At 34.9% G+C, this 11,686-nt stretch overlaps 1 protein-coding gene across 1 annotated transcript; it reads right to left on the bottom strand.

The window, feature by feature from the left end:
* Nucleotides 1–10,189: 10,189 nt before the first annotated feature.
* Nucleotides 10,190–11,273, bottom strand: LOC306669169 (MOB kinase activator 1B-like). The gene has a single exon (XM_079153059.1). The coding sequence runs from the start codon at nucleotides 11,161–11,163 to the stop codon at nucleotides 10,639–10,641; it is 525 nt and encodes a 174-aa protein (XP_079009185.1). The 5' UTR covers nucleotides 11,164–11,273; the 3' UTR covers nucleotides 10,190–10,638.
* Nucleotides 11,274–11,686: the final 413 nt, after the last annotated feature.

The following is an 11,686-nucleotide window of genomic DNA, read 5'->3' as shown; positions in this document are numbered from 1 at the left end:
AGAAAGAAAGAAAAATTCAACCGGTTAAATTGTGATATAGTTTAAAAAAACATTGTAAGTTTTCTATTAGAGAAAATAATTACTTGTCTATTGGAGAGTGAGAAGATTTCTATATTAGCAAGAAGATATATATTTTAAATGCCATTTTGATACATAATTCTCTTGTTATAAATTGGGCCATTTCAAAACAATAAATAAGCAAAGAAAACAGAATATTTTATTTCACTAATGGTTTTACTTGATAGCAAAGCTTTGAATAATCAAGCAACCTGAACTATTAATGAATCCAGAAATTAATTTTTCCATAATTCCAGAAGAGTAGAAAAGCAAAGTCAAATTAAATGTTCAAATTGTAACTTCAGTACTTGTAAAATAACTAAGAAATGCTCTACCATTTATTCTTCTTATACTTCAATATGTAAGGTTGCTTATTAATAATTTCTTATCTGATTTTAAGATATTTAATTTGGAAAGACAAGTTCAAGATTATAAAACTATTTTATGCCTCCAAAATGATTCTAAGAAAAACCTATTTCATTTTTGAAACCCTATCATCAACTTTCATTCAGTTATATTGCATCTCCAGATTTATTTTCATTTAAAGAGGATATAAGGATTTCAATCCTACCAAAACTACTACAGAAAATTCAACCAAAGCTGAGCTTTAAAAAAAAAAATTTAAATCAATGTTTTAATGTGTCATAGTACCAAGAAAAATGGAAATAAATGAACAAAGCATTCAATTCAATAAATACAAATTGAATTAATCATGTTATTCAATTTTCCTTTACAGTATGAATTTTAGTGCAATTTAGTTTCCTGTTTTTACATTAGATTCTCTCTTAAATAGATATAAGTGCATATACACCTTTCCTTTCTCTTCTTCCACACCATCTCCTCCATGAAATCCTCTTTTAAGTTAAATATTGCCTAAAAGTCAGCAACAACTTATGTCCATCTTCTTTGGTCTATGTTTCCATTTGTCTGCTTTATTGGTTTGCTAGGACTCACAGAACAAATTACCACAGATGGATGGCTTAAACATCAGAAATTTCTTTTCTCGGTGATCTGGAGGCTAAAAGTCCAAGATCAAGGTATTAGCGAGGCGGGTTTCTCCTGAGGCCTCTCATCTTGGCTTGCGAATAGCTGTCTTATCTGATGTCTCCACATGGTCTTTGCTCTGCAGGGGTTGTATTCTAATCTCCTCTTATAAGGAAACCAGTCATAGCAGATTAGGGCCCATCCAAATTACCACATGTTATTGCAGTTACCTTTTTAGAGGCTTTCTCCAAATGAAATCTCATTTTGAGGTACTAAGGGTTAGGGCTTCAACATATGAATTTTGGGACAAAAAATTCAGTCTATAAAATCCAATAAGCTTAATCGTATTTATTCAGTCATATCATGGTCAAGGTCCTCCAAAAACCATCAACATTTCTATCCTAACTTGCTTATCTCTGGATTTCTTGTATTGTTATTTAACTTTCTTGAAGGTTTATCCTACCAAAATATAGAAAAAAACTCTTGAATACAAGCATTTTAGCTCCTGTTCTTTGTCTACCTTGTATACCACATTGTGCTTAATGGAAAGTGAACCTCAGTAAGTACTGTATTGCTGACTGGCTTTCACTGTGACTCCTAATGTGCTAAGATTTTCTGTCCTCTTTTCCACTGTCCAATAATCCACCAACTTTAGATAAATGTTCAACTTCAATAGAAAACGTTTTTATAAAAGAAATGTGTATAGTCATTTGCTTTATAAAAAGTAGTTTTCTAAGTAATAATCATGTTTTTCAATCTGTCCTTTTCAATTTCATAATTTCTTAAGGATACTCAGGTAAAATGTAAAGTCCTTGTTCCCCCCAACAGAAAATCCCAATACTGCAATTCAAATCTATGGTCAAATGTGAAATATAAAACAATTTTTGGAATACGTATGTGAGATATTGTCTTACCCTACTTCCTAACAATATATTCTATAATTAATCCATCACCTTATGAACTTTACATTTCATTGAAAATACATATTCAGAAATATGTATTGTTGCTAGGGTTATAACTCATAGTACAGAAAGTGCTTAGCAAACAGGAAAATCTGGGTTCAACCCTAGCACCAAGGGAAAAGAGAAAGAAATATTTTTAGTGCTTCCTTCCTATAAAGACTAGAGAAGCTTTTTAAAGACCCCAAATTACTCCCTGTCCAATAAACATTGTAAGTAGAGAAAGGGAACACATTTGAACACTCAACAAATAATTTCAAAGTTCACTCTGTTTATATGCTTTTCTGATATTCCACAGGTCCTTGTCCAGTGCTTTCTTTGAAGTAAGACAATCCATGAGTGCATTAAAATAAACACACAAATAAATAAATTTTATCCACCTTTTAATATACTTTTAGAAAATGATTTATTCAAGAGAATAATCCAGTGAAGTCCAAAATTCTTATTTTTAGTATGCTTTAATTTTATGCTATCGTGCATGTCTTTGTTACTATCTTAACAATTTGAAGGAGGCACAAGGGCAATGTTAAAATTCACCATTATTATTAAGCCACTTGAAACTCTATGACCTCAGTACCCTCTACCTCTTAAATTAAAAAAAATTTAAACATAATCAAAGCAAAGAACCAATTTGTACTAATTCTTGGAGATAGTAAATATCTTAGAATATGATATAAGTATCAAACTTTTCCACTACATATATAATGACTAATTGAATACTACATGCTTTCACTTTTATTGGTCTGTATGGGGTGATAAATAAGGTTATTATAGCCATGATTGCTTGGTTCATCTTGTTAACTAAAAGTCATCATTAAAAAAATCCTAAGTTTATATAACATTGGGCAAGTAAATATTAATGTGAGTGTAGAAAATGTGTCTTAAAGTAGCAATTGGATTTTGCATTAAATATATTTTATTTGGTGTATATGACTAAGGCAAAAAATTAGAAATGTTAGTGGATGATATTTATTACTTAAAGATTTCACATGAAAACATAACTGTCTGACGGGACTTGATTTGCCCATATGGTGAAAGGCAGATAGAACTGAGCAGTCATTGTCTTATTTTGGCAGGAAGCATTTATTCACCTGCCTAGCCATGCAGGCATTTATACTTGCCACACTTTCTAACAAGGGAAAGATATGGAGAAGTTCCAGAATTTGAAGACTCAGAATTTGTCTAAAGTTAGATCAAGTTCTTGGTGAACCTGAAAACGTTGTAGGACACTTCAAACTTGGAGACATAGAAGTAAAAATCCCTCCTTTCCTAGCTAAAGTATAAAAATTCATTTTTCAAGAATATGAAAAGCAAGAAAGAAGTAGAATATTTTTTATAGATTATTTTAATTTTTTTATATAAATAGGGTAAAAAAATGAGGTACAACTTGTTTCTCTTGTTGTACGTGAAGTAGAGGCGTACCATTTCTGTAATCATATATTTACATAGGGTAATGATGTTTGATTCATTTTGTTATTTTTCCTTCTCCCCAACCCTCCAACCCCTCTTTTTCCTCTATATAGTCCATCCTTCTTCCATTCTTCTCTTCCCCCACCCCCCCATTATGTATCATCATCCACTTACCAGTGAGATCATTCATCCTTCGGTTTTTGGGATTTCTCACTTAGCATGATATTCTCCAACTTCATCCATTTGCCTGCAAATTCCATAATTTTATTCTTCTTTATGGCTGAATAATATTCCATTGTATACCTATACCACAGTTTATCCATTCATCAGTTGAGGGGCATCTAGGTTTGTTCCACAATCTGGCTATTGTGAATTGAGCATCTATGAACATTGATGTGGTTGCATCACTGTAGTATGCTGATTTTAAGTCCTTTGGGTATAGGCCAAGGAGTGGGATAGCTGGGTCAAATGGTGGTTCCATTCCAAGTTTTCTAAGGAATCTCTACACTGCTTTCCAGAGTGGCTGCACTAATTTGCAACCCTACCAGCAATGTATGAGTGCACCTTTTTCCCCACATCCTTGCCAACACCTATTGTTGCTTGTATTCTTAATAATCACCATTCTAATTGGGGTGAGATGGAATCTTAGGGTAGTTTTAATTTGGATTTCTCTTATTACTAGAGATGTTGAACATTTTTTCATATATCTGTTGACTGCTTGTAGATCTTCTTCTGTGAAGTGTCTGTTTATTTCTTTAGTCCATATGTTAATTGGGTTATTTGTATTCTTGGTGTAAAGTTTTTTTGAGTTCTTTATAGATTCTGGAAATCAGTGCTGTATCTGAAATATGAGTGGCAAAGATTTTTCTCCCACTCTGTAGGCTCTCTCTTCACATTGCTGATAGTTTCCTTTGCTGAGAGAAAGCTTTTTAGTTTGAATCTATCCTAGTTATTGATTCTCACTTTTATTTCTTGTGCTTTGGGAGTCATGTTAAGGAAGTTTGATCCTAAGCCGACATGTTGAAGATTTGGACCTACTTTTTCTTCAATAAGATGAAGGGTCTCTGGTCTGATTCCAAGGTCCTTGATCCATTTCGAGTTGAGTTTTGTGCAGGGTGAGAGATAGGGGTTTAGTTTCATTCTGTTGCATATGGATTTCCAATTTTCCCAGCACCATTTGTTGAACAGGCCATTTTTTCCCCATTGCATATTTTTGGCACCTTTGTCTAGTATGAGAAAATTGTATTTATTTGGGTTTGTGTGCATGTCCTCTATTCTGTACCATTGATCCACCTGTCTGTTTTGGTGCCAATACCATGCTGTGTTTGTTACTATTGCTTTGTAGTATATTTGAAGTTCTGGTATTACAATACCCCCTGCTTCACTCTTCCTTGCTAAGGATTGCTTTAGCTATTCTGGGTTCTCTTATTCTTCCAAATGAACTTCATGTTTGCTTGGTCTATTTTTGTGAGGTACATGATTGGATTTTTAATTGGAATTGCATTGAATCTGTATAGCACTTTAGGTAGTATGGCCATTTTGACAATATTAATTCTGCCTATCCAAGAACATGGGAGATCTTTCCATCTTCTAAGGTTTTCTTTAATTTCTTTCTTTAGTGTTCTGTTGTTCTTGTTGTAGAGGTCTTTCACCTCTTTTGTTAGATTGATTCCCAAGGATTTTATTTTTTTCAAGGCTATTGTGAATGGGGTAGTTTTCCTAAATTCTCTTTCTGAGGATTCATCACTTATGAATGAAAATACATTAGATTTATGAGCATTGGTTTTATATCCTGCTACTTTACTGAATTCATTAATGAGTTCTAGAAGTTTTCTGGTGGAATTTCCTGGCTCCTCTAAATACAGAATCCTGTCATCAGCAAATAGGGATAGTTTGACTTCTTATTTTCCTATTTGTATCCCTTTAATTTCTTTGGACTGTCAGATTGCTCAGGCTAGAGTTTCAAGGACAATGTTGAATAGAATTGGTGAAAGAGGGCATCCCTGCCTTGTTCCAGTTTTTAGGGGTATGCTTTCAGGTTTTCACCATTTAGAATGATATTGGCCATGGGTTTAGCATAGATGGCCTTTACAATATTAAGGAATGTTCCCACTATCCCTATATTTTCTAGTGTTTTGAGCATGAAGGGATGCTGTATTTTATCAAATGCATTAACTGAAAAGTCATTAAATTGTATTCTGGCATCAAAAACATTCAAAATCCTTTATTATTAAGTATTTTGTATTTGTTTCTAAGTCTTTAAAATTGGGGTCCATGCAGTTATTGTGAAGAAACTTACTTGTGACAGGATTTAATTAGAATATAGTTATCAAGCCCATGATATTTTCAAACCATTATACAAAATCGTGATGAAAGAAGTATGGTTGCAGCATTGTCACCTTAGCCTGCCAGTGAGGACCATCTGTTATCATCATATCAATAAAGTAAGATTGAGGCATTCTCTTATTATTCATGTTTATTCATCTTAAACATGTAAACAAAATCATTTTTCTATAATTAAATTTTTAAAGTATATAGTTAAGATTAAATATTAAATATATAAGATAAATATATAAGAAACTGGAAATTTAAATAGGTTTCTAAAAGTAATCCATTAAGGGAAAATGTTCCTTTGTATAGCCAGTATAGAAGAAATGAGAAAGTCACATGTTTAAACAAAAGGGTATTTGAAGACTATCTCCTTAACAATCTGATTAAATTATGCCAAAACAACAGACGTATTCAGTGAGGGGAAATGTGTTGTCATCTGTGCTTTAACTTTTTAGAAAGCCAAATAAAGGAGGAGGAGAGAAGGGAGGAGAGGGAAGGGGAGACAGAGGCAGGAGAAGGAGAGTGGGCAAGATGGAGTGAGGGGATAGGAAGCCAGGAAAGGAAGAGGAAGGAAGGGAGAGACGATGGTGAAAAGGATAGGAGGGAGGGAAGAAACTGAGACAGACTCTCAATAGTAAACTTGTTTAAAGAGGTCATGGTCCTCAACCACCCAACCAATTAAAAAGGAATGCTTCTTTGGTAAATGTAAGACCATTATGAATGAGAAAGACTATATAATTGCTACTTAAGTTAATATATTAGAAAATGACAACTTTAAGACTACATCTGTATTCTTACCATTTCTACAGGTCTGCTCTATTCTGATGTTTGCATCCACAAAATAGTGATTTTCCAAATTGCATGACACAGTGTAGACATAACTTCAAATATGTTTTAGTTAGCTTTTTCTGCTGTGACTGAAAGACCCAACCAGAACAATTTTAGAGGAGGAAAATTTTATTTGGGGGCTCACAGTTTCAGAGGTCTCAATCCAGCAATACACCACAGACTCCATTCCTCGGGGCTCAAGTTGAGGCTAAACATCATGGCAGAAGAGTGTGACTGAGAGAAGTTCACGTGATGATCAGAAAGTGGAGAGACTCCACTGACCAGACACAAAATTATACCCCAGGGCCATGTCCCCAAGGACCCAGGTCCTTCCTGCCTTTAGTTACCACTCAGTTAATCCCATCAGGTGATTAATTCGCTGATTGTGTTAAGGCTGTTATAACACAATTATTTCTCTTCTAAACCTCTTGCATTGTTTCACACATGAGCTTTTGGGAAGTACCTCATATTTAAATCAAAACGAAAATCAATATGTTAATCCAAATGTATAAACTCTAATTCTGTATTGGAAATATGTCCTGGTACTTTCCAGGTATTGGTTGTCTTCTGGTTTTCAAGAGATGTTAAACCTTTAACTCTGGCTATGACAAATCTTAGCATTAATTGCTGCTGTTCTGTTCCTAAATTATTCATTTAATTTTTTTTGTTTTATTTTGTTTATGCCTACCCTCCTCCCCCAGGCTCTGCATGGAATCATTCCATTACTTTTCTAAAAAATATAATTAAAAAAAAAACATTTGCAAGTTTTGAAGCTAGTGAGATCTGTAGTCAATCCAAATTCTATTAGATCATGCTAACCTGCTAATTTGTGGGCTACTTGTTCATGTTCATTAGATAATTCATGTGAATCAAATAGATAAAACTCATTTTCTAAGGTCAAATTAACATATAATTTTTACTGAAGAGTTTTCTGAGTAGACCCATTTATCAGTTCTTTCCTCCCTGTACATCCAGACATCTCACTGAAAGGATCAATCTTTCTATGACAATTTTCACAAAACCAATTCTGTAAGTCAGCAAGCTGTGGGAGGAAAAGACATCTTTTGGAAAGTCCTACCTGAGGTAGTTTTTTTTCAAGATCATGCATCAAACATGTTGAACTATGCCAGAAGGCAGCACTGCCTTACTACTTGGCTATTTGTATGGAAGACAGCTTGGAAACCCTAGAAAATTAGAGGCTGTGGTTATAGTTTTATTTTCCTGTGAAAATGGTAGGATTGGACTATTGTTCCCAGTATTCACAAATCCACTCTTATCCTTAATGGTATGATAATACCTGTCAAGAGACTTTTCAATGAATAATGATGAGATAGATAGATAGATAGATAGATAGATAGATAGATAGGCCAGATATGTGTGTCTGTGTGTGTGTGTATATATATATGAATATATATATATATATATATTTTATAGCTATCTAGTATATAGCATTCTTGTCTTATTAATTTGGGACTTGACTATGTGGTATATCCTGGAAAATGGAATATGCTATGGATGTGATGTTGATCATGGTCAAACAGAGGCTTTAAATTTCATTACAGAGTCTGGCTCAGGTTCTCTCATGTCCCCAACCATTGTGATGAGAATGACAAGTTCAAAAGTCTTAATCCTTCAAGCTGCTCTAACAGAATACCATAGACTAGGTGGCTTAGAAACAATAGGAAAATGTTTAGGAAGTCAAAGATCAAAGAGCTTGCAGATTCGTGTCTGGTGAGCTTTACTTCCTGGTTCATATATGACTATCTTCATGCTGGTTCTTTGAGGACATGGGAGAAGGGGCAAAGGAGCTTTCCAGGGCACTAATTCCGTTACTGAGGGATTCACTCTTAGGATCTAAGTACCTCCCAAAGGCCTCATTTCCAAATATCATCAAACTGGAGGTTAGGTTTCATTATGTGAATTGCAGGGGGATGAAAACGTTCATTCTACAGCACCCAAATAAGGGCAGATCCTTCAGACTGAGTCCTGAAGTGAAAAGACATGTTGGTGCAGGCTTACCATCAGTCACCAGCTGCAAGTACACTCAAAATGAACCTACAGATTTTATGAAACTTGAACAAGAACTAAATGTTTTTGTGTTGTGAGTCCATAAAATCTCAGTTTTCGTTACATACCATAACCTAGAAAAAACTAATTAATGCACTGATCAGAAACTTTGATGAGATTCTCAAAGAGGTTTTGCATCCCAAAAAAAGACTAAGAATTACTGTTACCTAATGAGCCATGACAGCACAAGTGACGTGGATATTTAGCAATTCTCTGCTGTATTTCTTCATGATTTACTGTCAAACTATGTAATTCAGCCTACAGGTTCATTCTAGGAAAAGATTTTCACATTAATTCATTGTTTTCATTTAGTATATCTTATAATATAAAAAAGTAAGTGACCCTATTGTTTAAGCCCCTAGCTTCTTCATTTAAATCTGATTTGGTCCTGGCTGAATTTTTTTCTTCTTTTTACATTCTTGGATTTTTAACTAACAAACATTAATAACTAGGAAAGTGTTAGTATAAAAATTATATTCCATGTTTTTACTGAGATCTTTAAAATGTGAACCGTCATTTAAATATTTAAAGTATAAGCCACTGTTTCATTTTCTTAAACTATATATTAGCGAAAGATGTCACACATACTACTCATTTGTTGTTCAATCACTCAGTGTCCAGATTTCTGAAAGCTCTGAACTCACATAATTTGTGCAGAATAGGAAGAACCTTAGAACAACCCTCAGCCTCTTCAATATGTTGTACATGAGCACACTGAGATTCAGAGATGTTAAATGATTTGCCTATGATTATACAACACCCCAATGACATAGTGGGATGATACCTTAGACTTTTTCACTCATTTCTGATAAAACTTCCTGTGCGATTTAAAGAGTGTGAATAAGAAGTTTGTACACTATTTATCTGAGCACTGATAAGTAGGCAGAAATTGCAAACATTCAAGAAGTTTGTCATTTTAGTAGGTATAACAGAAAAATGTATGAATTGGATTTTCTGAGGGCCTGAAAAGCAAAACTATTTAAAGTACTAAAAAGTTCCCCATGATTTACCATCCATTAATCACTATTAAATAATTCTGCTGAATGTCCCCTGATAAGCTTCTGAGTATGCATTTGGTGATATTAGGTGAATGGTAATCAGATGACTCAAAAGTGTAGTTTATATATCCAAAAAGTCAAATACATGTACACAAAACTCCTAAGAATTTATTGTAAGACTCAATCATCATCATATCTATATTTGTATGTAGTTTGGTCATTAAAATATATGCAGCTCCACTAAGCTAGTTCAACAACTAATTTTAAGTATCTTTTATATTTCAACATCCTCAAGTTTCAATATCACAGATATTAAAAGATGGAAAAAGATCTGCTCGAACTTTAAGTATTTGTTGAACAGAAATATATTACCATCAATATCAAAAATAATTAAGAAATACTAATTTTTATGTTCTACATGCACACCTTTACAAATTATGTTTCTTCGATGTAGTAAAAGCTGGAGATCACCAACTTAGGTCAACTATGGCTTTTATCATAGATTATTTTACAACATGCACCAGTAAGTGCCCTGGGTAGTGATCCTAATATTATTTTGAGCCCTGCTCAGTCCTATGTCTGTGCTTTGCACCTCATAAGTGGGCCTGCCAAGGCACTTTAAAAACATGTCTTTTGGGGACTTCAAAATGGGCCACAATTTACAAACACAGAACCCCATCCATCAGCAGTTCAGTGGGTAAGCATTTTCTTTCAGCACATACAGTATTATTAAAAAACTCAAGTAACCAAAACCAGGTTAAAAAAAAAAAGTACTGTATGCTGCTAAGACAAAATTTACTCCTTTTCAAATGTAGAGAATGGTTCTTGGTTTCCTCTAGCAATATAATATGGTTTCATGTATTCACAATAAAGAAAAGAGAACCCAAACAAGCTCCCCCAAACCTAAGACAAAAACAATCCAGATAGAAACAAAATATAACAAAATCTAAATACACTCCACACAGCTTCAATTGAGGAACAATTTGCACAGCTCTGCATCCTTTTTATCTGTCCTTCGAAGTGAGTTTTTCAATCAGTTCTTGGAGTGGTGCAAGTTCTCTTCTATCAATAAGGTTGAACTCCTGGACAAAAAAAATAAAGTGCTTGAAAGATGTATTAAGATGTGCTTCCTCCTGAAGCTGTATCACAGGATCAAAATGTTGGTGATAAATATGAGCATAAACCCTAAAGAGACGTTTGAGTATAGTCTTTGCCACAGACATAAAATTCTTTGGGAATGGAACACCAATTTTTGATGGAAATAATGTCTCATCATCCAACTGGTCCTGGACCCAAGTCATCAGGTAATCAATATACTTTGGTGCAGAGCATTTAATAGGTTTCTTTATATTTGTTCCATCTGCCCAATGGTACTCATATTTTGGTCCAGCTGACATCACCGGACAACTCTCCTCTGTACAGAAGTCTGTGATGGTTCCGTACAGCAAGTTGATCTGATTGAAGAAATCCACAGTGTTCACTACAACCCACTCATTTAGATCTTCCCCCTCAGGAAGCATGACAGCCATTCTGAGGTTGCCACTGCCAAGTGTGGCTTCTGCATGCTTTAAGAGCTCATACTGGTGAGATCCCTCTGGGATGTTCTTCTTTGGTTTAAATGTTTTAGAAGAGCGACTACCACTATAATCCCAGCAACTAGGGAAGCTGGAGCAGGAGAATCACCAAGTTCAAAGGGGAGGTTGTGGCTCAGCGTAGAGCGCTTGCCTAGCATATGCAAGGCCCTGGGTTCGATCCTCAGCACCACATAGAAATAAAACTGGGTACCGTGTTCATCTACAAAACAAGAAGCTCATGTCGGCCGCGGCGTGAGCTGCGGGCTCGGCGGTCGCGAGGCCTCACGGTGGTGGCGGCCACAGGAGGGGGAAAAAAAGGCGAGAGGAAGACGAGGCGAGAAGGGGAGTGCCGGCTGTTTGGCGGCCGCAACTTGTTCGGCTTTGCCAGTTCCAGCGGCAGGCAGAGGGGGCGGAAGTCTTAAGTATCTTTTATAAACCAGGTATTAATAGAGGAAAAGTGTATTATATACCAGAGGTA

This window comes from Sciurus vulgaris (genome assembly GCF_902686455.1).
Source record: "Sciurus vulgaris genome assembly, chromosome: 9".
In the NCBI taxonomy this organism is placed as follows: domain Eukaryota; kingdom Metazoa; phylum Chordata; class Mammalia; order Rodentia; family Sciuridae; genus Sciurus; species Sciurus vulgaris.
This window is presented reverse-complemented; position numbering and strand designations above follow the sequence as displayed.